At 41.5% G+C, this 26879-nt stretch overlaps 1 protein-coding gene across 1 annotated transcript in view; it reads left to right on the top strand.

Annotated features, from left to right (window-relative positions):
- Window positions 1-22214, top strand: part of SLC1A7 (solute carrier family 1 member 7) — a 46072-nt gene extending 23858 nt beyond the window's left edge. The window contains exons 4-11 of the mRNA XM_039711584.1: window positions 1761-1803; window positions 2584-2803; window positions 5125-5224; window positions 6511-6744; window positions 12920-13114; window positions 15718-15852; window positions 19672-19771; window positions 21830-22214. Of these exons, the coding sequence (XP_039567518.1) occupies window positions 1761-1803; window positions 2584-2803; window positions 5125-5224; window positions 6511-6744; window positions 12920-13114; window positions 15718-15852; window positions 19672-19771; window positions 21830-22066 (1264 nt within the window). The 3' untranslated portion in view covers window positions 22067-22214. The remainder of the gene's footprint in view (window positions 1-1760; window positions 1804-2583; window positions 2804-5124; window positions 5225-6510; window positions 6745-12919; window positions 13115-15717; window positions 15853-19671; window positions 19772-21829) is intronic.
- The last annotated feature ends 4665 nt before the right edge of the window (window positions 22215-26879 follow it).

Here is a 26879-nt window from a genome sequence, read left to right as displayed (position 1 = left end):
AACAATCTGGAAGCAGAATTCCCCACTGAGGCATAATAAAGCAGTAACCACCTTCACTCTCCAGTGCTCCCCCTCCTATGAACATCCTCTCCATCCTCCCAGGCCCAGCTCCATCCAGCTGCTCCTCAGCTGGTTCCTGTGCCAGGCAAGCCCCAGGGCTCAGGCAGAAGGTTGTGCCTGCCCCTGACAGGGAAAGGATGCACAGCTGCCTCTTCTCTGTGTCTTGCTTTGGCTACGCATTTGACATTTGAACCAGACAATCAGCAGCTTCATGGACAGCCTGCAGAGACAATCCAATGCCTTCATGAGACTCATCTGCCCTTGAGCAGCAGGCCAACAAGCTCCTCCCATGTTCAGTCTTCTGTTTCAATCATTAGGCAGTACTACTATCACTTAATTAAAAATTTTCTCCCACAGTTCTCCCTAAAACTGATAATCAATTATCTCTTTGTAGCTATTGCTCTCAGTGATTGATGCTACTGATGCAGAATCTACCTCATACTTTTAAGTGTGACCATAATATCATGTTATGATCACTTAAAATAGAAAAAAAAATCATGTTTTCTAAGCCAGTGCTTAGACTGTCACTGTCTTCTGCCCCAAGGTTCAGAAGCTTAGGGTTGGAAATAAATTAGTCCTGAAAATGATCCTATTAGAATCATCACACAAATCTTGGTTCCCAAATGTATGACTTTTTAACTGTTTTTTCCCAATTATACTGAAAATGATCCTATTAGAATCATCACACAAATCTTGGTTCCCAAATGCTGCATGGAAATGTATGACTTTTTAACTGTTCTTTCCCAATTATAGTATGATTCCTCTTTGAAGCCTGCAGAGGGTGTACTCTCCATTTCAAATAAGGATTGAATGTCTTTCTGTCTTTCCAGCTCCAACTGAAATTACAAATTAGCTCCATATGTAATGTGTGAAATGTTACAGAGTGAGATACACAGAAAGTCAGAAAAAGTGACAAAAAGAGTCTCTTTTGGAATTAAAAATCTATTGGTCTCCCTGCAATCTCAGTGTTGGGTCATTGCCTTCCTCTGTAGCTCAGCTGTGAGCAAAGATGAAGCTGTTGACCTCATTCAGGTTCTTATTCTGAAGCCTCAGAATTGTATCTAAATAAAATTTAGCAGTGTACAGCTCTAATCTCAACTCTTTTAATCAGGAATGAGATCCTCTTTTTGAAAAGCAAACTGTTCTTGACCAAACCACTGCAAAGTCTACACCACTTGCAATTTTAGTGATAAAAATATATCGGGGTACTAGAGTTTATGAATTAGCACAGGAGTATTTAGAAGCCCCACAGTAGATTACAGCACCCAGGGGTCTCAGGAATACATCCCTGACTGTACAGAACAGCTTATTATCTAAGTAGGAAAGACTAAATATGGAATAAAAGAATATTCTTCCCACCATTCAGCAGATGGGGAAGGGAATCATAGCAATTCTGTCACCCCAGTTACAACATGGAGACTGTGGCAGAGCCAGAATCTGCAGCCAGAGCTCCTGGGTCTCACCCCAGGTGTTTGGAAGCAAGTCCCAAAACTTCAGTTCTGAGGAGCTGTCTCTGCTGAGCTGTGCTCAGGCAGGCACAGCTGTATGGCACAGTGGGAGAGAGTGGCATCCTCTGCACCTGCCCAGCCCTTGCTCTCCAGGAGGGCAAAGAACTGATTTATCATGGCAGATCCAACACACAGTAAAAAGAAGTTGGTTTCAGTTCCATAGAAATTATTCTTCTATTTGTTCATTTTTAGGAACATGTTTCCAGCCAATCTTGTTGAGGCCACATTCAAGCAGGTAAGTGGCTACATTCCTTTTACTGATGAAAGACATGAGCCAGTGTTATATGAAACATATACCTTTGTAAAACACAACCCAGATATAGACATGCCATTGGACTGCAGACACTGTTAGTACCTTCAGCGTTTAAGAATTAATGAGTCCCATCCCATTAGCCTCAGCAGCCATGGTATCTGAAGGCAAAACAGGGATAAAGTGCTCTCTGGTGTGACTAGAGTTGATATGCACTCCCACGTCAGCTCCATGTCCACCTGAGGAGAGCTGGAATTTATTTAAGAGCACCCTGCAACACCACAGAAAGGAAGAATAGAATACCATGTTCAATTAAAGCAACAAAATAATGTATTGGGGAAGAATCTAATTACTCAGGTTGGAATTTGGCAAGAAAAGTTTGTCTAAAAGTTCTGAAGGAGCAAGAGGCATGGATGTATTTATTTCACCTGGGGGAACATTTCATGGGAGCCTCATAATAAGAAGGGCTCGCAGAACCTCTAGGAAGTTATTCCTAATTATGTCTTACAGGAAAGTTACTCTGTCAGGAAGCAAAGTGCTTGCTGCACCAGGGTCTGATTATAGGAAACTCTGGTTTTGTTACGCTTTTCCAAAAATTCAACTGTTTTTACAAACTTTATCAGATAAAGACAGGAGTGTTCATTCTCCTTTTCATGCCAGTCCCTTCAACATGCAGCATTGTCGAAACAGAGCACTTAGGAGGTCTCATTAAACTATTAACTCCTGTTGGGGTATGGTAATAAAAAGCACTTTGCTTTCTTTCAGTATCGCACCAGGAGTATTCCCATCATCAAATCGAACAAGGCGCCGTCGGAGAGCGCCACTCGCCGCATCATCATCTACGGGGTGCAGGACGAGAACGGCTCCAACGTCCAGAACTTTGCCCTGGATATCACCCCCCCTCCTGAAGTGATCTACAAATCAGAGCCAGGAGCTAGTGACGGCATGAATGTACTTGGGATTGTGATATTCTCCGCCACAATGGGTAGGTTTCAGACATGTTTGGTTTGGAATAATCCAAGTGTCCATTCAAGAGGAAAGGATTGGGGTTGGGTTGCTTGGTTTCTTGACTCAGCTTTTTGAACTATTTCTCTCTAAACTTTTTGGGGAAAAAGATTGTTACAGAGTTGTAAGATTGTTACAGAGCTGTACCCCCAACCTTTCAAAGGCAAATTTTCAAAATCCTTGATGACTTTTGTTCCACAGAGTTGGGTTTTCTGTGCATTCATTTACAATCTTTTATTTTTTTCTCAACTATTTTGAGCTTTTATTTATGACCCATCTTTTGCTGACTGTAAGACAACTTTGTACTGTGTGCTCAGAGGAGGTAGGAACTACCACCAGATCAGACCCATGGCCCCTCTACCAGTATGCCAGCCCATATTGTTTTAAGAGTTTTTAATCTGTGGATATTTCTTTTTTGATTGAAACCTCTTGATTTTATTTTTGGTATCCTGCAATGAAGATAGTTCTATACCACCTACTAGCTTGTAAGGGTAAGAGCTTCTGTCTGGATTATTTATTTAGTTTAACTTGCTGGAGGAACTCTAGCATTGGTGCCATGTGTGTTATATTATGTTTGTGGATTTGAAAAAAGAAGTTTAAAGAAACATTTCCAAGTTAACCATAAAGTTCTGATGACTTTTATAAGAAAATGCTGATCAAATTTTCCTTATGTAAATTTATTCTTGGAAGTTAATCTGGTCAGCAAAGGTAGTTCCATAAAACATCTTTGACTGTATTTATTATATTATGGTTCATACTAGCACAAGGGGTCAAGATTCAAACCTGGAATTAGTGGATTTGTCTCTGTTTTTTTAGCTTCTCCAGTGGGTGGTATTCCCTGTACAACCCTGCTGGAAACTGGCTGTCTCCCAGTTTGTAGTATTTTATAGCCCAAAGTACAACATCACCACAAACACTATTCCAGTCAAAACCTACTGGATATGAATGAATTAATTACATCTACTTATTAGGACCAAGGGCAATTTTCTGCTTCTGAGAACAGAAGATCAATCATTGTCTGTCCTGAACTGATGTATGACTTTCACCGAGCCCCTCAGTCCTGCTGGCCCGGGGTTCAGCAGGTGGAAGCTGAGACCTGGCTTCCTCCTGGCTGATGGACACAAAACAGCACCAGGACTGTCACCCACAGCATGGCTGCTGGGTCACCTCCAGCTGTACCAGCCACCAGCAAATCTGAGACACCAAACCCTCAGTAGTTATCAACACCAAGGACTACTTCAGGCTTTTGTTTTGAACAAAGGATGTGGCCAAGGCTGTCTTCAGCCTATCGCATCATCCCCCCACCCTCCAAAATGGAAGCATTGAAACAGCTTAATGAAAGAGTGCTGTCTTCTGACCTAAAAGTTATGGCTTAGATGATCTAACAGGCTTACAGTCTCCCATCTTGAGAGCACTGCTATTGTGAAATCCCTGGATAAGGCAGCTGAAAGCCTCCCTGCCCCAGCAGGGAATGGCCCTGGAAGCAGTGCTGCCTGAGACGTGGCTCCGAGCTCTGGGCTCCAAGGGACAGAGCTGGGCTCCTGCTCAAAGCAAGGACACTGCACATCCAGAGCAAGCAGCAGCACTCACCCCACTGCCAGCCCCTGCCTCCCCAGGCAGCTCCCCTCAAAGGCAAACTCCCTTGGCGCAGCCAGTTTTTGAAGTGTTTCCTTGAGCAATTGACTCGACTGCTTATAATCCTTTCAAGGAGGATAATTAACTATAGGAAAATGTTGTCTATTTATATGCATTAATGGAAATAACACTGTCTGCAGAATATATGGTTAGATGACGCATCCCAGAGCTGTATTCAGTTGCTTTCTGAGCAATGGGGGCACATACATGGGTTTTATTTGCTTTCTTCTTTGCTGGTTAGTCTTCACAGCAATTTGGCCTTTCTCTCCATGAATCTTCATTTCCTTACCTCCCCCAAAACTGCAAAGCCTGACTGACTATAAAGGTTAATCATTATCATGTAGACAGAAAACTACTAAAAATATGACAGAGACTCCATTACTTACTCCCCATTACCAGAGCAAATCTCAAAACCTGGCTTTTCCTCCCAAGTCCTCATTGGTGCTGTCTGGTTGTAGGCAGAGACAGATTTCTTCACTAGAAAGTGTTTCTCAGTTTGTGTTCCATGGATCACTCAGAGCAGGTAAATCCCACACAGGGCTCTATGACTGATGGTTCAGGACACAGCCTTGCTACCAGGGGGCTTTGATTTTCAGGAGGGAAGAAAAGCACTGGGGCTGTGTGTGAAGACACCTGAGAAACTGAACCCAAATGCTCTGATTGCAGGAATAATGTTGGGAAGAATGGGGAACAGTGGTGTCCCTTTGGTCAGCTTTTGCCAGTGTTTGAACGAATCTGTCATGAAGATAGTGGCAGTTGCTGTTTGGTAAGTAACTGTCTTTGCTAAGAAAATCAGTATTTTTAAAAAAGAGTAAGAATATTTCAACAGAAGAAAATGCACAGAAATGTCACACATTTATTTCCAGGGAAATAAATGAGGATGAATAACCCTTAGTTTTGCAGGGCCTTTGAGCATTTGAGGATGCACACACATCTGTCCCTGGTCTGTACCATCCTTTTGACAGGACACCCTCTATGTTAGTCCCAAATAGCAGCACATGGTATAGCTGGGTGGGGTGTGCTGTATGCCCTGAGGGCACTGCCAGCCCCTGGGCATGCCAAGAGGGTCACAGCCACCCAGGCCACACAAGGCACAAGCATGATGGGATGTTCTAGCTGGTACCTCCATGCCTTCCAGCACTGCTGCAGACCCAGCCAGACCTGCCAACACACCTGCCCAAAGATCACAGGAACAGCAGGTGGCTGCCAACAACAACAGCTATCAGCTTAGCACCTTCTCCCCACTTCAGGATGTCCCCCAGTGTGGCTCAGCCTGATGTGGGACAGGGAAGCAGCACTCAGCCCACACCCTCTCTTTGGCTATGTGGTCCAATCTGACCTGGGTCAGGGAATGATTGCTTGGGTGGATATGTCAAAGAAAGTAGTTTATTTCTGGAAAAATGAGGAAGTAGTGTCAAGTCCCTGGAGATAACACAGCTGCAAGTGGAAGATGGCTGGATGCTCCCAGATTTTTTCTTTAATTTAAAGTTTTTGGCATCTAAGACTTTGTACGCAGCTGCACACAGAAGCACAACAGTTTTTATAAAGCACCTTTCCAGAGTGGATTCAGAAACTACAATTCTTCTGCCTATTTATCTGCCCCAAATCAAACCCCAAGCAGTCCAAGAGCATGTCTAATCCATGTTGGTGTTTCTCCTCTGTTTTCCAAAGGCAACATAAATGTTTACTTAAGAGCTTCCAATGAAAATCCATGAACAGTTACACGAACACAAACACACAAGAGGAGCTCAGGATTCATTCCCCCTCTTCCCAGTAATTTACCTGCCTGAAGCTAAAAAGTCAGAGCTGCCTTTGGAACCAAAACATTTTGAAGTCGTTCCTGGCCAGTGCCATAATCTCAGCTGTGCTGATGGGGACCCCACAGACCAAACTGTCCAGCCCAGTGCTCTGGGCATCCTGCTCTGGTGTGGAGACAGAACAGCCAAACCCAGAGAGGGCAGGTACTGCACTGCCACTGGAAGGAGCTGCAGCTCTTACTGTGTGATGGAAGGGAGCTGTCTCCTAATAATGACTGTCTTTCTTTTGGCTCAGGTATTTTCCATTTGGAATTGTGTTCCTAATAGCTGGCAAAATCTTAGAAATGGATGACCCCTCGGCCATTGGGAAGAAGCTGGGTTTCTATGCCATCACGGTGGTGTGCGGCCTGGTGGTGCACGGGCTCTTCATCCTGCCAATGATGTACTTCTTCATCACCAAGAAGAATCCCATTGTCTTCATCAGAGGGATCCTTCAAGCCTTGCTCATTGCTCTGGCCACATCCTCCAGGTATTACAGAGTTTTTAGACAGATCCAATAAAATACTTGCTAGATCCTTACTACAGCTACCTCTTGGGAAGAGCACACTTATTGCTACAGTGGAGCAGACACATCTGTATATGAACAATGGTCTCTGTCCAATTCACTGGTATAAATTTAAAAAATGTGTGTCTCAACATTTGGAAGTTATGTGGGAGCCACTGCACAATAATATTGTTTTCCCTTAGTTTAAAAAATATTGGATAAAACATTTTTTTTCATCGAGGACTAGAAAGGAAATAAGTTATTTTTCCATATTAAAAAAATTGTGTTTCTACAAAGTTAATGTATACGAGGGACATACAGTTTGTTCAGACTTCATTTTTGGTATTAGTGGGGAACCTCCTATTTCAGTCATGTGGAAACATTTTATCCTTTCCACTCATGTTAGTCTTTGTCTCTTGGTACATTATACAGAAGACTGTGGTTGCAAGCTATTGTCCAGCACTGGGAAAGTATTTAACTGTTGTGCTCAAGGAATAGTATCTTTTACACCATTTTTAGAGAAGATGAGTTTTAACCATAGCTGAACAAAGGTGCAGTGAAAATGGAAACCAGCTTGTGAACAGGCTATGAAAGTGACTCCCAACACGGATAAAATGGTGCATGAGAAGTGCTTGAAAGGGCTGGAATTGCCTTGCATGGAGCAGATACAGAAATGACAATTAAAATAACATTTCTGTGTAGCCAATATGACAACACAGTTTCATGGCATCTGTGGCTAAAGTAATGTAGACGATTAAAAGAAAGGGGAAGAGGGAATTATGATTTCAGTACAGAAATAAGTACTGAATTTCCACTGTGACATTTTACAAGGTGTATTTATATATAATAGTTTGCTCCAAAATGACCTACAAAGAGCAGCATGCTGACAAACACACAGTCAAGAAAAATTACATGGTAGGTGGTGCTTAAACTCTAACTACACTTAAATAATTAAGGAAAGATTTTTTATTAGAACGTAAAAGTTTGTAGCTTGAGATATCACCACATCCCCAGATTCAAGTAAGATGAGAATTTTGCACTCAAAGATGTTAATGCTGGAAAAGGCTCATCAGGCTCACATTTGACACACTTGACTACCTTCCCTCCTTCTCTAGGAATTCTCTTTCTGAAAACTCTATTGCTGACAATTCCGATTTTTAATCTGTGCCGTTCCTTTCATTCTCTTTATTTTTTTCTAGAAGGAAAAAGCTTTTACTAAAAATCTGAGTATTTCTCATTTTAGAAAACAAACAAAAGTTGGGGTTTTTGTATGAGTATAGATGCCTTTAACAAGGGAGGTTTAATAAAGACTTACAAGATCAGCGTGTATTCCACCACTTCAAAATCATTACTTTTCCTGATTTTCCATATTATGCACCAGCATTGCATTTTGGTTTTATCACCAATTTAGGAGTCCTTTACTGATCTGGAAACTGATGAGAGAGAGGTTTCCATCTCTTCTGAGCCTCTGTAAGGGAAACTAATTCTTACTTGAGGTTTTTTTCAGCCCCATTTCCTTACCCATTACAAGCTGATGTGAGAGTGCCCTCTGACAGCACGTGCTCCCTTCAGCTGTGCAAGGAATAATTACTTCCAGGCCCAGAAAGGTGTATTTGGGAACAGAGCTCTGGCACCAGCTGGCAGCTCAGTCTGCACCAGAACCCCCAGCAGGACTCGTACCAGATTCAGTATCTTTACTGACAGAAGCTAAAGTACCACCAAATTTAAGGGGAGTCCTGAGGGAAGGCTCTGAACATATGGATTTGGGCCTTGGACATTTTTTGGATTTAGCTGTTTGTCCCTCCTTAAGAGTGTGTATATTTTGCAAATCCAACACAGGCCCAACATGGTTTCCAATGTTTTTCTGCTCAAATCACAGTGTCTTTTCTAGAGATAGCTGAACTTTTCACCTTCATTACACTGAAAGGAATGGATACTGCACATAACTGAGCTGTTGCCAAAAGAACATGCACAAATAACTGGGGCTGGACAGGAGAGCTGCCTCTCCTGACAGTCAACACATCTGTATTTGGTTAAATAAGGCTTGCCACAGGGGCATTATATAACACTTGTCATGTGGGTATTGGATTTTCAGATCATCCTAGAGGAGAACAAAGAGTTGATTTTAAGAATACTGATGTGTTTCTTGGAGATGTTTCTTGTTGGTTCAGGTCTACATCTAAAGATAGAAAGAAAACCACGAGACAGTGTGCTGATACTCATTGGAGATACTCTGCACCTGGGGAAGTTTGTTTTTAAAGCTAAAGATCAAACTACAAGAAGCAAAAACAATACCATTTACAAAGCCCAAGAATGTAACACAGGAGAACCTGAAAGCCACTAAGCAGCCATCTGCTGGCAAGGATTTTACTGCATTTCTACATTTTTTCTGCTCATTTCCTTTCAGTGAAAGGTTCTGCACCCCATTCTCAGTACCCTTATGCTTCTCCAGAAACCCCAACCACAGCAATATTTTGGTTTGCACCAGTACCAGTGCAGAGGCAGGGGCAGAAAAGCAGATATTTTTCCTTTGGTGCATCCTTTAGGACACAATGAATGTGCACAGCTCCTCCTTCCTGCACAGCACGTGCTGCCCCTGCCCACCCTGCTCTGGGGTGTCCAGGCTGCACATGTGGGGATTTCTGACTCTGCTTTCTTCCCCTCACACTGCCCCTGATCTTGTCACCTCTTACCACACTGAAAAAGCACAATTTGGCCAGCAGGAAAATTCTTCTTGATTTTAGCTTTCCTCATTCCAATGGCAAGAGGGAATTTGTTTTTCTAGGTCATCTTTCCATATCATTAATGAATTAAAGCAGCATCTTTTCAGTACATCCCATCAAAAGAAGCAATTTTCATCTTCTCTGAAGACAAATTACAAACCATGAGTTTTTCAAAGGTTTTGCTGCTTATGAAACACTAAGATCTTGGCTATTGCACCGTGTAAATTAAAGGCAGATTTAGAAAGGGGAGATGAGATCAGTTTGCTGATTTTTTGGAGCAAATATCAAAATGCATTTGAATGATAAGATAAACAGAGCAGGCTGAACAGCTGCTCCTCCACAGTGACTGGCTGTCTTTGTGCCTCTCACTAGTAAGAGCTTGGCCTGGGCCAGCATTAGCTTATGCTCAGTCTCTGCAGCTGCAGCATTTTGTCCCAAAACTAAGACTCTGAAAATGTATTTTTAATTGTTAGAGTTAATGCTGGCAGAAGATACCTCAGCTGGAACCTTTGAGTCAGTTTTTAAAGACTTAACAGATTAAGACCAGTGCTTTAGAGTATTATTTATTCTCTTAGTAAATATTAAATGTCAGGCTTTAATGTTACTGCTCCACTGTTTAACAGTAGATAAAAGTAGCTTTCAAGAAAACAAACTTCACCGAGTTTAACTAGAAAGACAAACTAGATAAATTACTTGATAATGTCTTGCATAATATTGAAATTATATGTTAATATTATTTCAAAACTACAGTAGGACCTTTATATTTTTTCCTTTTGCCTCCTGAGAGCCACCAAATCCAAAGCCTTAAATAAGACATATTTTTCTGGCGTGTGCCAGGTGATACAATATGAGTAAAAATGGAACTTCATTGGACAACCTCTTCCAGGATGTTCCACACAACTTTTGTCAGCTGTATTCAGGAAAAGTTCACTTCTCTGAAACAGGTGCTGAAAGGGTAACCAGGGATGTAAAGTAGCAATCTAAGTGGCAAGAGGTTAAAAAGACAATCCAGGCTGAGAGAGGACAAAGATGATTTTTAACATCCTGTGTTTCAACAGATACAGATTTTGCTGGTTGTGCCATTGGTATTGTGAGACTGTATTGCACAATATTTTTCACATCTCAACCAAACTGTAACATGTTAATCAGCTAAAATTTGCACGTTTGACAGCTCAGCTCTCTGCCCTCAGAATAGGTTTAATATTCTGGTATGTCAGAGTGTGGGCAAGGTGGCAAGGACTTGTAAGATTACCTTTTTGTCCTTACTTCCACCCAAAGAAATTAGACAGGGTTTTGTCACAGAAAATTCAAATGTCTGAGGGAAGACTGTCTTTACAAACAAGTAACTCCAAAACTGAGTAGCTGCAGGAAAGGGAGACAATGAGTTAAGTAACTTTTTCTTGGTGAAGCCTCTAGTCAGAACATCTAGAAGTGCTACTGAGTCTGCTCCTGGTTGCAGCTACTCCCAGGGCTTTCAGTTCTACACTCTTTGTGAGCCACAGCCTCCTCTTTTATGAACATTTTATGGTAAACAAGAGGCAGAGAATTTCAGTCATTCACAAATGACTGTATGAAAAATGACAGGCACACTCAAGAGAGGAACAACATCTCATGAGCAGATTGGGGATTATGGGGTTATGCTTTGCTGTGTTTGTTTTTCAAAGTAAATATTGATTAAACACTAGGACTGCCTGAATTTAAAAATTTAATATACCCCAATTACAGGAGGTAATCAGATTTCCATTGCTTTCTTGCCTTTCCAGCATATTTACATACTTAAGAGAAAGACTTTGGTCTGGATTTTCAGGCAGTGACTGCCAGCTTGTAGTAAATAATTCAGCAGTTAGACTTCATAAAGTTATAGAAAACAGAGCTATCATACTGAAAACATAGCCTTGTCTTTTTTCTTTTCTGTTTCCATGGCAGGAAGTTACTTTTCCTTTCCAAACACGGTTACTTTCCTCGAACAACAGCTTGCACAAATATGAAATGACAAATCCTTCTCAGGGAAACATTTTGCTTAGGCATTCCTGCAAACTTGGGGTTGTGATTTCAGAGTTTTTGGAATCCCTCCGTGCTTTTATAGGACATTTGCAACAAGTGAGAAAGAATTTGCAGATGCAATGTGTTATCTTCAATTGAGAAGAGCTAATGGTCATGATAAGATTTAGGTACTGGAGCCACATTGTGATGTCAGGGTCACTACACACAGTGACAGAGCAATGTGAACTGCCAAACCAGAGGGAAAACCCTGGATTTCCTGGCTCAGGGCATGTAAATCACAGGGCAACAGGACACTGAAGATCACAGTGTCACCATACTGTATTTCCCTTATTACCATCTTTTTAAAGAAGTAATTTTGGAATAATTTTGAAGAAGTTTGCTATATTACATCTATTTAAATAGTCTCAGATAATACACAGTGTATTAAAGTTGGTATAATAACAAGGAAAATATTTTGTGATTTGTGTATTTTTTTCAGTGCTGCTACTTATTTTCCATACAAACTAATGTGCCATAAAAAGTACCCCCTCACTCACTTGAATGCAGTCTCATAACTCATGACATCAGTGAATGAGACACCACATGGTAAAATGCAGAATGTTACCAAAAGGCTGATAAAATATACAAATAAATATATTTCAGTGTATTACTATTTAAAAATGTGTGCCTTTTTATTAAAAATAAGAAAATATATGACCATAGTGTTTTGTTAATTGTCTCAGTTAATGAAAACCAAAACCAGAAATATTTTTTAGGGGATCAAGCTCAATTTAAAATGAATACCTGTCAAATGTTCTTATACCCTTCCATTCTATTCCATACACATCTCATTTACATATGTACACATTATTCTATGACCTGCAGTTATGTGGTTGTTGTATGATCAGACAAAGGATGGGGGCAGATCTGTTCCAGGGAGAAAATGGGATTTTATATTTTTAAATACAGACGTTTTGTCTGCAACTTTATTTTCAGGCTGCTGTTGATAAGATCTTTGTCTAACCCTTTGCAGAAATAAAAAATTGTTTACATATGAGGTAGGCTTGGAAGGAAACGTTTTTAGAAACCATGAGTGTAAAACAGTTTTCAGTGATTTTAGTAATAAGCTGCACAGAATGTTGTTCCCTTTTTTTGCATTTGAGTGTACAACAGTGCCTCTGTGGGAATTCTGTCCATTTGCTTCTGAAACAGGGAAAGAGAGAAAAATATTTCTAAATTTGGGAGGCAAAATTAGCACCAACTGCAACATTTATACATGTAACTGTCTTTATCCTCCATCAAGCAAAGGAGTGAGTTACCTGGCAGGTGAGTCCCAGGCAGAGCAAGGAGCCAGAAGCTCGGATGGTTGTGTGAAACCTCCCCTGCCAGGACAAGGTTTGCTACAATCCCCAGAAACAAAAATAACCCAGTGTGTGTTCTGTGCTGTCGTGCAGCTCAGCCACTCTGCCTATCACTTTCAAGTGCTTGCTGGAGAACAACCACGTGGACAGGAGGATCGCGCGCTTCGTGCTGCCCGTGGGAGCCACCATCAACATGGACGGGACGGCGCTCTACGAGGCCGTGGCCGCCATCTTCATCGCCCAGGTCAACAACTACGAGCTGGACTTTGGGCAGATCATCACCATAAGGTACAAACCCAAGCTCCACATGCTGCATAGGATCATGGAATCAGCTGAGTTGGAAGGCACCCATCAGGGTCATCATTTTGTTGAGTCTGAGGCACTGCTCTTGTATGTAGCAAGAACAAATCTCATCTCTGCTGTTATCAAAGATGCATCCCTCATCAAAGGGTTGTTTCTGACTAACACAGAGATCAGGGACTGCTCAAACATAAATTGTAGTGGTCCTGTTCAATAGATGCTTGTGGACACCAGGAAATGTGCTTCTGTTTGAGGATAACTGTCCGATTTTTGCTTTTAGGCAACCCATTGATCACTTCTAGCATTGGAACATTTTATTATTATTGGTGTTTAGAACACTATTTTAAACTTCACAACTGTTTTCAACTTGAAGTCTGACTTGTGTCTCCAAGTGAAAGGAAAAGGTTAAAAGTTGCAAAATGGGAATTCTTGTATCAAGTAACAAGGAATAGTGTGCTCTGGGAAGCCCTGGCAGGATCAGGGGAAGAGGGAAGGAGGACAGATGCTACCATCAGGGCAGGTTTTCACGAAGATGTCAGGTCACTAAGATGTCTTTTTAATTGTCTTTCTGCTGCTTGTTAAAGCAGAAAGCTTCCTAAACAACCACACTCTCAGTTGGTAGAGAGTGTTAGAGCTGTGTACTCCATCCTTGAAAGGTCTGTAATGGAGCCAAAAGATTGGAAGATCCAGCTGAACAATTACTGCCAGAATAACTCCAGTGACTGCCAAAGAATTCCTCAGGGACTGAAACCTGCAGGTTTCCAGCAGGGAACAAATGATTATAAAAACATTCCTCATAGTCAGAGCTTTGTGCAATATATTTGAGATCTGCTTAACTATCCACCCACTGACCTCACCACTGCCCCATTTACACTGCTGGGCCTTGCCCATCTTCTGCTGGACCTGAAAACCTTCATGACAAGAAGAGGAGTGTTGAAACCAACCCCAGATGACAGCTGAGGTTTGCTAATGGACTTTTGGCAAGACCTGGTCGGACTACAAAAAGAAGAAATAAATTGTGCCCATATGAGCTCTTGCTTCAGGCTTACACTCTTTGAAAATTGCTGGAATGAGCTTGTTCTAAAATTTAGTCTTTTGTGATTTGGAATTTTGAGATTTTTTTTAGCATGTGATGCTAAAACATAGCATAGCATGAGCAGATATTACATACACTTTGAAGTAAAGACCAGTAATTTTAAAAATTAAGGAGAAGAAGGGTGACAGTAAATGTAAAGAATGTAAGTTCTAACTTTTTCTTAGCAGAATCTCCTTTTATCTCCTTTACCCCTCACATTAAGTGCTAGTACATAAGGACCAGACAGAAGTAAAACAGTAGACTGAAAATACAAGTAAAGACTGGTGAAAACCCAAGAAGAGAAGAAAAATAAAAATATGCACAAATGTTAATTATAGTTACCTCTTACTCAGCTACCAAGCTTCTGTCCCTATCTATGCTCCATTACCATGTTATTAGGATGCTACACAAGTTAACTTTTGCAAAATTTAATTTTAGGTCCTTCCTCTTCGCTATCACACCCACATGCTAATGTTTTGGGTTTTTTTAAACAAAAAGGGCTCTAGGTAGGAATACTGCTGCTGCTGTACTGGTACACTGTACAGCTGTAAGCAAGGGACTGGCTATCCCTGTGTTTCAGTTTCCATATGGGTGAATACACTTATCCTCATTTTCCATAGTAGGTTAATGAGACTTAACTGCTTGCCAAAAGCTCTGACATTCTTGACTGATGAATGCAGAGGATTATCAGTGTAAATGCTTTCTGTCATCCTTTTACTGTCAACGTTTGTTCTTTGTCTCTCTACTGGATGGCCTAGCTCTTGGAAGTCACTAATTTGGTGGAAATGAATACATCCAGTCACTTTTGCTCCTGGAAAAAGGAATTAAATCCCTCCCTTAAAAATAACATTATGAAAAAAATGTTAAACCTGCCAGGTCTACTCTTGACCTGGTCTCCCACTCATTTCTACTTGCCTGGCTGAAAAAATGGTATGAAGGTCAAGTAAAAACACTTTCCAGAAACTGAACATGTGCAGTCACATTCAGGCTTGCTGCACATTTAGATCCAAGTATGCAAAGCCACATGCTCTGCAAGGGCTTCACCCTGGCCCAGCCTCTTTACCCTTGGCCTAACCCCTGAGACGGATTGACAGTAAAGGCCCCAGCAGGGCCAGCCACGGATTTGCCCATGGTGACCCAGAGGTGTCTGCTGGGAGCTTGGCTGCCAAGGACAACAGCCTTGAGGGGGGCTGGCAGACTCCTGGCACACAGCTCTGGGTGGTGTCATCACCCAGGACAAGCTGGCAGAACTCAGCCCACAGCCTGGCTGGCCCCTCTGCTCTGCACCTTTGACATTGGCAGAGAACAGAACTGCCCCACCAGTGCCAAGGCTGCAAAGGCTGAGGGTGAGAATTTAGCCCTGGGCAGACAGTTTGGCCTGTCCTTGCTGTCTCACCTGGATTCTGTCCACAAAACACTGGCACTTCCATGCAGTGGATTGTGTAAGAGCATAGTTTAGAAACATGTGTGGTTTCTTCCAGAAAGTAAAGCGTATTCCTTTCTTTCCTTGTTGAAGTATCACAGCAACAGCTGCCAGCATAGGTGCTGCAGGCATCCCACAGGCTGGCCTGGTGACAATGGTCATTGTTCTCACCTCGGTGGGGCTCCCAACAGACGACATCACGCTGATTATTGCCGTCGACTGGGCGCTGTAAGTAACACAATTTTTATATATATATATATGGCAAAGTAAGTGATTTTGTAATTTGAAATGGTATTAATGTAGCCTTAGATTAAAAACTCTGCTGATGCAGACATTATATTGAAAAAGATAGATAAATGGGTGAGTCTAGATGAGCCTTGGAAATACTTGAAAATACGTCTTGCATGGAAAGGCTGAAGAAATTGAGTCCATTTAGTCTAAAACCAGAGCTGAAAAGGTCACCACAGCAGTTTTTTACATAGATAAGATTGTCCAGAAGAGGACGTTGATCAATCTTCACATTCACAGAGAGGGAGGATGAAGAAGTGGAGCAAAGCACCTACCTCAACTCAGATCCCAAAAGAACTTAAGGACTACTTTTATCTAGAAGGATAGTCAGGCAGTGGAAGTGGCTGCACCTAGCCAGGTTGGATGATGACCTTCAAGACAAGTTTGAAGGTTGAGCCAGACAAATGTGCTTAAGGGCAACTCTGGCACCTTTCCTTGGGCAAGGATAAGGGTCCAACATTCCTAGGAAACATGGTTTGCCTGCACTCTACTTGTCAGCCCACTGACATTTCAAGGCCATCATCACAGAGTAGTGAAGCACTCTGCAAGAGGCCTGAGCCACTGCTACAGCCACTGTAGCACTGGCACCCCTGGCACCCCTGTGCCCACAAGAGCCATGCGAGCACGGTGATGGTGTGGGCTGTGTATGGCTGCTGAAAGCCCAGTACAGTCAGCCTGAGCGCTGGCACCAGCAATGTCTTCCTTTCACCACAGATCCTGATGCAATTCTATGCTCTCTGATTTCAGTGCTAAAAAAGCAGCACCTGCTTGCAGCCCCCAATTTTGCAATTCTGCAGAGAGGACACTTTGCTGCATCCCCAGTCAGGGGGCATTTAACAGCACAACCAGGGGCTGAAACTTCACACAGTCAGGATGAAAGGGATTCGTGTCACCCATGAGAAGAGTCACTTTAAAAATTCATATGGAGTGGTTTATCTGAACTCTCAACTTTCATGTAAATGCTGATGAACCAATCAATTTTGAATAGTCTAGGAAGATGAATAATAAAATACTGGTCCCTAGCTCATTAGCATGTCAATTAACTGTGTAACTAGCATATGAATACACAAGGTAATATCCAAATTATTTTTATTTAAGCTATTTAAAATATATCTCCTTTAATATAGGCAGTTTCATTACATGAGTAAATTGTGTTACAAGTCCATTCTGTTATATATCCTATTTTATTCAACTTTTAGCCACTTTTTTTTTTGTACGAAGAATTGTGAGAAAAAATATTTTCTGTCCAGTGTAACAGAATATTATTATTATTAGCATTAACAGGAGTAATGAATCTTGTGTTGTATGAATATTTTAAGACTGTATTACAAAAGCCTTTTCCCTCTATATTGCTCCGTTTTTGCCCAGCTCTTGCAACATCAACATTTCATTGTTTTTCCAGTAAGCCTTCCAGTGTACATGGGAATTATTCTTCTTTTTGTCTTACACAACTTTTCAAAACAACAGAGAAAAGACTTTTCAGGCTATAGCTCCAGATGGTATTAAAAAGTGAGTAAGGAATAGACCCAATTTTCTGTCTTTTGCAGATGACCTTTCAAACAAAAAGCATATTTCTGTATTTCGGCACTTGGTGGTTTCAAGAGCCTGCAGATGCAAAGTGTCAACATGGTTGACACGATGAATATTTTCAGTATTAGTTTTGGAAGTACTGGAGTATGAAGAATGCTTAAAGAAGGCTGGTTAGATGATCTCACGAGACTGAAATACCCATTACAATGCACTGCAGGTATTACAACTCTCTTAGGTAGCCATAATGTGTATGTGACCTTCATACCTTTAGCTAGTGCTTAGAAACATAAAGAAGAAAACCAAAATGTTTCCTAGCTCATTTATCAAACACAAGGTAAAAGTTTTGCATCTTCAATAATATCAATTACAGCTCAAATACCATGGACACACACGTTTGCACTGAGAGAAATGCCACCAGCAGCAGGCTGGCCTCTCAGTGGAGAGATGCCAGTGGTGTGTGCTGTGATTCTCCTCAGGCATAGTGCAGACTGCTCCATACACTCAGAATGTGGAACACAACTGGGCAAACAATGTGCCAGGCAGTCCTTTTCTTGAGTTTCAGTGTGGAGCACTGTTTCCTTGGAAAAATCCTACCTTGAAGGGATGCTAATTACAGCTCGAAAGGGAGCTCAAACTCTTGAGCTCTGTTCATACAACTTCTTCTCTACCACAGCTGACTTGTTGCACAATCCAAAATTCACAACACTGAATATCTTTCCAAGAATCACTATTTGATAATCAAGAAGGAAAGAAGTCAGTGTGTAACAGGAACTTTTAACAGTATGTGCTGCAACTGCTTTTTTTCCCTGTTTAACATGTTCTTGTGGAAATTTTCTTCAAGACAAAACCCAAAATCGGAACAGCAGGAATTAAAAAAATGGATTGAGCAAACAAGTGTAGGACTGGGTCCTGGAGTCAACAACTGTGTCTAGGTGTAGGCTGTGGAATATTATTGCTAAAGTTACTCACAGTTGCACACACAATTTGGTAACTCCACACACAAATAAGCTTTCATGCAGGAATTTTCATGATAATTAAGCAGACAAATGCATAAACATTTATATGCACTGAGTACCAACCCAAAATATCTGAAAAAAAAAACGAGCACAGAGTTTCAATTCTTTTCTATATTAAGATACAGGATCAGAAATCTGGGCAATGTTGATATTGGACCGTCACTGACTTCAATAAGCCAAACATCTGGAGATTTCTGAACCTCCATTTTATAACCTACATTTATAAATTAAGTTACTAATACGACAGAGTTTTCAGATGTATATGTTTTTCTTGGAAAAGACATGATGTATTTCAGACCTAGAAGCTATATAATCGATCTGAAATCTCATCAATTTTAACTAATAGGTTCCAGGATGATTCAAGTGTAATGCTTGTCTTTGACAGACAGTTACTTTTGTCTATTTACAATCTGTATTTTAATAGATTTATTTTTTAGACAGTGGGTAAAAGGTGTAAACAGGGAAGAAATCCCATAAATGAATAAATGAAAAATAGTTAAACTATGTATACGCAAAATATTGTCAAGCATACAGATTTAAATTGGAAAAGGTAACTGAAAATGAAGAGTCTTTAAGAGGTACTGCATAGGCTGCATCAGAGCCAAAGTCACCACAGGTTTTACAGGAATTAACATTACTTAAATATGGTCAGTGGCTGCTTGGTTTGTGAGTGTAGCTACATAGCAATCTTCTGAATTATTTTGATTGTATCCTGCCCATTCTACCAATACAATAATCTTCTTAAGTAGCACGTTGGTTGCTAAGATTGGTACCACGATCACTAATATAAGGGACTGGTTGTGGTGGCTGATCTCTGCTTTTATTGAATTCTGACATTTGCAGCACCAGTCTCCAAATCAGGCCATGTTGCTGGACCTTAACATATAAACTGGGACAGAAATGCAGGTGTGATGTGCAGTTCCACCTTTTTAGTGCTGAATCAGCTTGCATCTCCAGGGGGACACAGCTACTCCACTCAGCTGTTACACAATCAAATGTATGGCAGCACAGCACACCAAGCTCAGAAAAGGCTGGAAAACCCAAATTACCTGTTCAATAACGACAGGATGCCTGATACCACACTTCTTAACATTTCTAAACATTTTAGCTCATAAACCCAGCAAAACTGGCCTTCAGGCATAATTACAGCTGATGGAGGCACAGGAATTTACCCAAAGAGTCAACACCTTACCATGATTGTTTCATTTTCCAGAGACAGGTTTAGAACAATGATCAATGTCCTGGGGGACGCGCTGGCTGCTGGGATCATGGCCCACATCTGCCGGAAGGAATTCATCAAGGATGGCAATGAGGTAACCACACTGTGAGCCAGGGTGTGCCAGGGTGTGCTGGACTATGGCAAAGAACCTGTGAGCTCCCCCATTTGGTTCCTCCAGTTTCTAGAAGATGTTTCAGAGAAAGGACAGAATTGGGCAATGGGGTGGAGGGATCTTTTTCCATGAGGTCATGTGAAAAGCCACTGGAGTTCAGAGCTTGCAAGGCAGCTGTGTCTGGCACACTGGGGATGGGAGCAGCAGAAGCAGCTGTGCTGTCCTGCAAATGCATGAGATACTGGGACTGTGAGTCCCACACTCAGCACCCAGGTCCTGACTGGCCAGTAATTTGTCCTGATAGAAGTGTGACCAGCATCAGAGCAGGATGACAGATGTCCTTGACCCCCTGTGTGGAGGGAGAAGTAAAGGTATCCATGAGTGTGTACACGTGTAATCAATAAGCTCACATCAAAAGCAACAACCCTGGCGTTGCAAGCCCCTGAGTCAGCATAATCTGAAGCCACCTTTGCAATAATTTTGTTTCCAGACTAGCACAAGCACATGACTCCATTCTAGACTTCATTTTCAGACATCTTCATGATTTCTGTATTTAATACAAGTCCTTCATTACAGCTTTGGTTTTTCCTCCTCTGTATCTTATTTCATACAGCACACATACATCTTTATTCTGCCCCTGCCTCCTTCCACTCCTATGCATTTTCTCCTTCCTCCTTGGCATGCATAATTCAGTCTTTCCTTGTAACAGGAACTCCTCATGTCCTTCCTCCAATCCTTGACAAAGGAGATTCCTAATTCCATGAGCCCATCAGATTTGGAGGTGCTAATCTCCAACCATTTTAGCTCATGGCAGAATCTCATTACCTTTCTTCAACTAAGACAGAATAGTAATGCAGGAACACTGCTTCATTGGGACTAATCTTCACAAGACAAATTTCATTTCTGTGCATCATCTGCAGTATTCCACACAAATAGGAAAGTTTTGTTTCTATCATTATTTCTCTCATTCTACAGTTTTGTGGTCAATCCCATTCCCATGCCTTCCTGCAACATTCATTTAAAATTTCTGCTCTTTCAAGTAACAGGCAGTGTCCTCTGAGGTAGTTAGCACCTGCAGTAACTACTGATGACAGGATTATGCCTGACTACAGGGGCTACACATGCAGCTACCTACAAACCCCCTAAAATACAACCTATGGGCAAGGTAGGTCACCCATTACAAAGCCAGAAGTGTAGGCTGAGCTCCTGCACAACACAGGCCTCCTGACATTTCACTGCTGTATTTAGAACTCAGTCAGAACTTAAGAATAGACATTGCAGTAATATGAAATCCCTCCTGAGGGATTATTTAGTCATCTGTGATGAGATTTTTCTTTGAATCATGCTCTGTAATGGTATTAAAATATACTGCTAGTCTGCCATACATTTTGGCTGCATAATTTGTGCAGTTAGTAATATATACCCAAAGGCCATATTTTCTCAGCTGCAAGCCCACCTCCTTACTTTGCCAGTATTTACGTCTTACTTTCCCCATCAGAATCTGGTTTGATTTAAAGAACACTTCAATATTTAACTTATGAATCAGTTAATAAAATCCCCTTTATTTCTTTCAAAACAGACACAACTGAAGAGGCAGGTGTTATTTTATTGGGCTAGAAGAAAGGCATAAGGCAACAACAAATGGTTTGTTGGTCTATTTACTTGCACCCAAGAGCAAGCACTGCCCAGAGCTCAGCACAGTGGCCATTGAGAGTCTGTACTTTTTGAAGTGAGCCCTGGAATTCTGGTCTCTATTTACCCTACTTGTATCAATTGACCTGTGGCAAGCAGCTGTTACCATGAGTGTAAGTTCAATTAGAGCTGTGACAAAATTTGCATTTTTACACAGACTCCCTCGCTTCATACAGATGGTGCAAAGATGCCTTAGTGTATATGAGAAACAGCTTCTGGAAGTCCATGGGGGCTCTAGATAATCCTGGTGAATGTAAAGCAGCCCACAGGCTTTCCAAGTAAAAATTCCCTTCCTGTTGTATACAGCAATCAGTGGCAGTATTCCAGATCTTAATGCTTTTCACATAGGTGCCATTGATCTGTGAAACTAAGCCTGTTAACATCCATCAGATTGTGGCTTACCAGAGAAATGGCTGTGTGAAGACCATGAATGAATCTCGTGGACCAGAAACAGTGAAAGGGTTGCAGCACCATATACCCATACAAGTGGAGCAAGAAGAAACTCCAGTGGAGAATCACACTAAGAAATCCAACAGTAAAGACCACTGCACTATTGAAATAAATGAACTAGAAACAAATGTGTGACTGCCACACTGCGAGGTATCTCACACCCCAGTGACCTGATACCCAATCTCTACCTCACGGCTGGAAGAAGGACTCTTTGCCTTGAACAGGAAAGCGTGGACTCACTGCCACCCTGCTTGTACTGGAGCTAGGAGACCAGCTGTGAACGTCAAGAGAGGCACACAGCTTGCAGGAGACACGGGCTTCTTTAGGTGGAAGATTTTACTACGGAAAAATTAACTAATGGACTGCTACTGTTTTATTCTGCACTCACTGACTTCAGTAGAGTATTTGACACTCCCTTGGCTTCCTTTTTTTAAAAAGCTTTTTTTATTTGACCCTTTTTGATTTTCTAACCAAAGCCTTTTTTTGTGAATCTCAGTAATTACCAACACTGTAGAACTTTTGCGACGTGAAAATGTTTCACCAAAACTGCTAAAAATACTAGTTTTGTCTAATATTCACTAAATATAGAGTTTGTGCTTAGTTTTAGAACAGCAGTAAGAAAATCACACTGATTTCCTGATCTCAAGGGGTTACATCTATTCCTAAACAGTGCAAGCACAGGGGAAGTGAAGTGTGCATTTGTGCAAGACAGGACATTAAGGTAATTGTGATGGGCAGCCTTCAGAGACAGGCAGTCAAGTGTGATACCTAACACAAAGATTTCCTAGGTCACTGCAGAGCACAGTTTGCCTTCCAAGTGCCAGATTTATTAACCTTTTTTTAACCTAACTCTTCAGTAAAGTCAGTTCTATTCACTTGCAGTGGCAGAGGCGATGTGAGCTCTAATCCATAAGCACTGGTGCTAATGTGTCCTCTCCTGTAACACATAGGTTGTTCTACTGTAAATATGTACAAACTCAAAGCTCAAGCTCATGAACTGTGTGCTGCATCCAAAGGGCAGACTGAACACAAACTGGGACCCGAGGATGCTGAGTTAAAATGGGGTTTTGTGAGGAGTTTGCTGTGGAAACTGCTCCACTATTTCTCATAATTCAGTTGACAGTTACTCCCTTTTCACTGTCTACTGAATCTTTCACTTACAGTAAAATCTGCCACATATGTTTCCAATGTTTGTGATAGAGAACATTTTTAATAAACCTGCCATTTAAAAACTGTCTGTGCACTTCTACTATTAGTGTCGTCTTATGTCTCTGCTAAAATAGAGAGTGGAAGTGAGGAGACCTTTTGAAAAGCTGGGATTTGATCCAGAGATTACATACCAGCTCATACCAATATACTTGACATATTATATTTAGCTGCTTGTGGCATAGCAGCTTGAGATACCATGTGCCTGGTATTCTAATATGCTCTTCTCATCTGCAGGGGAAAAATAACCCAGTCAAAAAGGACAATTTCTGCATTAACCAGTAGCAGAAGTGTTTCATGCATTAGCTCATTGCAGATTCAGTGTATCATTCATTCATGATTAGAGGTTTTCCTGGGATGTACACGTTCACCCCTTCTTTAAGGGCTCCTGTTCAGACTGTTTCTTATATCATGCACTGAATAGTTGCCTCAGAGCACTGTAGTATAGGTAGTTTAATGACCAAGCAGTAAAGACAGAAAGAACACACATAGGTCTTCCTTGTCTGTAGTTCCTCAGAAATTATGTATTATTTTGAAAATATATACAGCTGGCAACTGTTTTCTTGATTTGACTATAGAGTGAAAACAACAAACTCAGAACACAAAGAATAGGGAAGAACTGAAATGATTCAGAGCAGTTTGCTCCAGAACAAGTCCACTAAAGGACCAGTTCTGCAGAGTGTCATAAGAATGAGTGACTGGGGAGAGCTGAGGCTGGTCTGTGCCCCTCTGAATGAGCAGAAGCACTGACTGACAAACACAACATCTGATACTTTTCATCTCAGCAGCACTGGCAGCTCCTGGAGGTCCCCCTCATCCTCCCCAGCTGTCCATTCCTGCCTGCACTGCCTCCCCTCCTCTCCCAGCTGCACAGACCCAGTTATTTATGAGGCCAGACAAAGAACCAGATGAGAAGTATTCTTAATTCAAACCAGTTCACATATGTTTTTAGCACAGTCCCAACAGACAGTTGTGTCAACACAAGTGAAGGGGTGATGCAGGGACAAGATCAAGCAGCCGGGGATGGACTGGGCAGGGTCTCTGTGTGCCAACCGTGCCCCCAAAGAAAACACAACAGAAAGTTTCAACTTCACCCAGTCAATTACAGCTACATGAAATGCTGGTATGATCCTGCCAGTCATCTATCAGTTTACAAGCACCTTGCACAGATAAAAATCACTAAAAAAGAGGCCAAGATTTGGAACAAGTAGTTCTGGACTAAGTGGTTTTGGAGAGTCTGCCCACACACCATGCCACTGTGCCAAGCAGAAAGTGCTCCCAGCCTTCCACCTCCTTCCAGCCCAGCCACCTACAGCCTTTGGCTAACTACAAGTGCAAATCCTTTTGCCCCTTGCTTGAGACAGCTTACTGGGTGTGACACTTTTCGGTGCAGTCATGGCTCAAGAGGTCTAAGTCAACTCTGGTGCTTAAGCAGCTCCTAGAAGAAGAACTCAAATGAGATAAAGCATCAAACATCAGCAGTCAGTTGTGCTGCTCAAGTCCTGCACAACATTATGGGTTTTCAAAAATTGTGCCCATTATGTTCTCACATGTAGGTAATATGGGAACCTCATGTGTGAATGCATATTTTCATGGTATCAACAGGCTGGTTTAAAATCAGCTCTCTGCACTCAAACCCTAGTCAAAGAGTGTCCAGTTCTGCTTTGCAAATTGGAAATGCATTATGTTTTTAACATTTTACTGTTTGGATTTTTTTAAAACTTGGTGTTTACAGCAATCTGTGCCTCCCATTCAGCTGGGAGGAAGGCAATGGTCCTGTTTCTCACCTGACCTTTTCCATTTGTGGTATGAAATGCTCTGACTAGAGGCCTAAGGCACTTTGGGCCTTGGTTCTGGTGAACATGTGCTGCTTACTGTATTGTGCCCTTGACTGGAGCACCTGACTGCTGCTGCAGTCATTCTGTACTGAACACGACACCACTGTTAGTTGGGAGAGGTGAACACTGATGTTATGATAATTTCTGATCATTTCTATGGCAAGTTTTCCTCCATTTAGCTATTTTCTGTGTCTCGTGGTGTGTGCTGTCAAGCAGCTTGATGCACAGTGCAATTAGACTACAGTAGGTTCCATAAGATATTTGTATGCATGGGTCTGTTCACATTTTCCAGTTATAATCACACTTCCTTCCAACAAAAACAACAAAGCTGTTGATTATCAAGTTAGAGTGCAAGCTTTGTGTTGGCAAATATGTTTCTCCTACTTTCAGAGCATAAAAACAAACGTGACCTTTATAGTGTCAAAAAATTTATATTAAAAAATCAATCAATCGACCAGTCAGTCACTTACTACAACAGTTTGCATGGTATAATTTCAAGCATATGTGGAAAGAACATATTTCTTAACTGGCAACATTCAATCCTATTTTGAAGTTGCCTCCCCCTGCTAAACCGAAAGGGAATGTGGCCAATTAAAGTCTTCTAAAGGGACACTGGTGAAGACTCTTGAGGAGGGAAAGAAGATAATTAAGAAGGGTAGGGCACTGCATACAGCTATAGAAGAAAGAATTTGGGGAGTAACCCAAATCAGCACATATTTATCAGAGGCAGTGGTTTTATGCTTGTTAATTTGCAATTCCTTTGCTCTGATGATACTACTGAGAGGAAAGAAGCTGCTGCAGATTATTGTGGCATAAAACACCATTAAAGACACATTAAAACAGGTTCTTGAGGACTTTGCCAATGCCAAGTTGGAAGTTCTGAAATGTTGAATTGCTGTAATAAATCCTTGTGCAACAATTAGAACTGAAAGAGATACAAACAGAACACTTACACATCCCACTAATTCCCAAGAGCTTTTGGCTGCCAACCCTAATACAGAAGTTTATGGAATTAATACAGTTACTCATAAGCTCTGCTAGTCTTAATTGATTCTACTTAAATTATTTAATTGCACCTAAGTTTATTTGTGCCAGCTGAATACAAATCCTACCATACAAATAAGATTATCTAAAAAGTCAAAACTTTAAATTGGATTTGCCCACCCTGCTATTCCAGCACTTCTATAGCATTTAGAAAAGACAGGAACTCTGCAACACCCCCATTTGATGAGGTCTCACTTTCAATTCTACAACAAACATCAATTTTAGTCCCTTTTTAACAACAGCAAACTGATTTATAATACTTTCAAAGCAGACAGAAAGCTTCATCTTCAAGCCAGATGGATAGTTTTGGAAATGACCTCAGTCCTTTCTGTGCTTTCCATAAAAATGAGGTAACTATTAGCAGACGGTGGTTGATGTGTGCGAGCAAAATGTGTAACCTGGGAGATAAGTGAATGTGGAAAGCTGAGGCTGCCTTTGATCTGGCCCAACACTAAGCACCCCCGGTCTGTGCCTCTGCTGAGCACCCACGTGTGTTTTTTCAGCAAGAGCAGCTCTGTCAATGAGCAGTTGCTGGCTTTCCCAGCAGGCATTAAAGCCGACAGAGATCACAGCTCCCCACCTGAGGACTAAGTACAGGGAGGAGACAAAGTAATGAAGGTTTTTCTACAGGGATGCTACTGTTGCCCACCTTGCAGTGGGAGAGCACAGCAGCTTTTCACAGTAATAACTCTGGCTTTGCTGCATTTGGAAAAGAGGCCCCAGAATAGACAAATTTAATGAACCCATTCACTAACAGCTGAGCTGAAAATGAAACACATGTATTAAAATTCTCAGTTTAGCCTGTGATTTCACCTACAACTGAGATGAGAGACACTCAAAATTACATTCCTTACTAACTA

The sequence above is a fragment of the Passer montanus genome, unplaced genomic scaffold (genome assembly GCF_014805655.1).
Source record: "Passer montanus isolate IOZ18808 unplaced genomic scaffold, ASM1480565v1 scaffold25, whole genome shotgun sequence".
Lineage (NCBI taxonomy): Eukaryota > Metazoa > Chordata > Aves > Passeriformes > Passeridae > Passer > Passer montanus.
The sequence above is the reverse complement of the archived record's forward strand: the minus strand, read 5'-3'. Positions and strand labels throughout refer to the sequence as shown.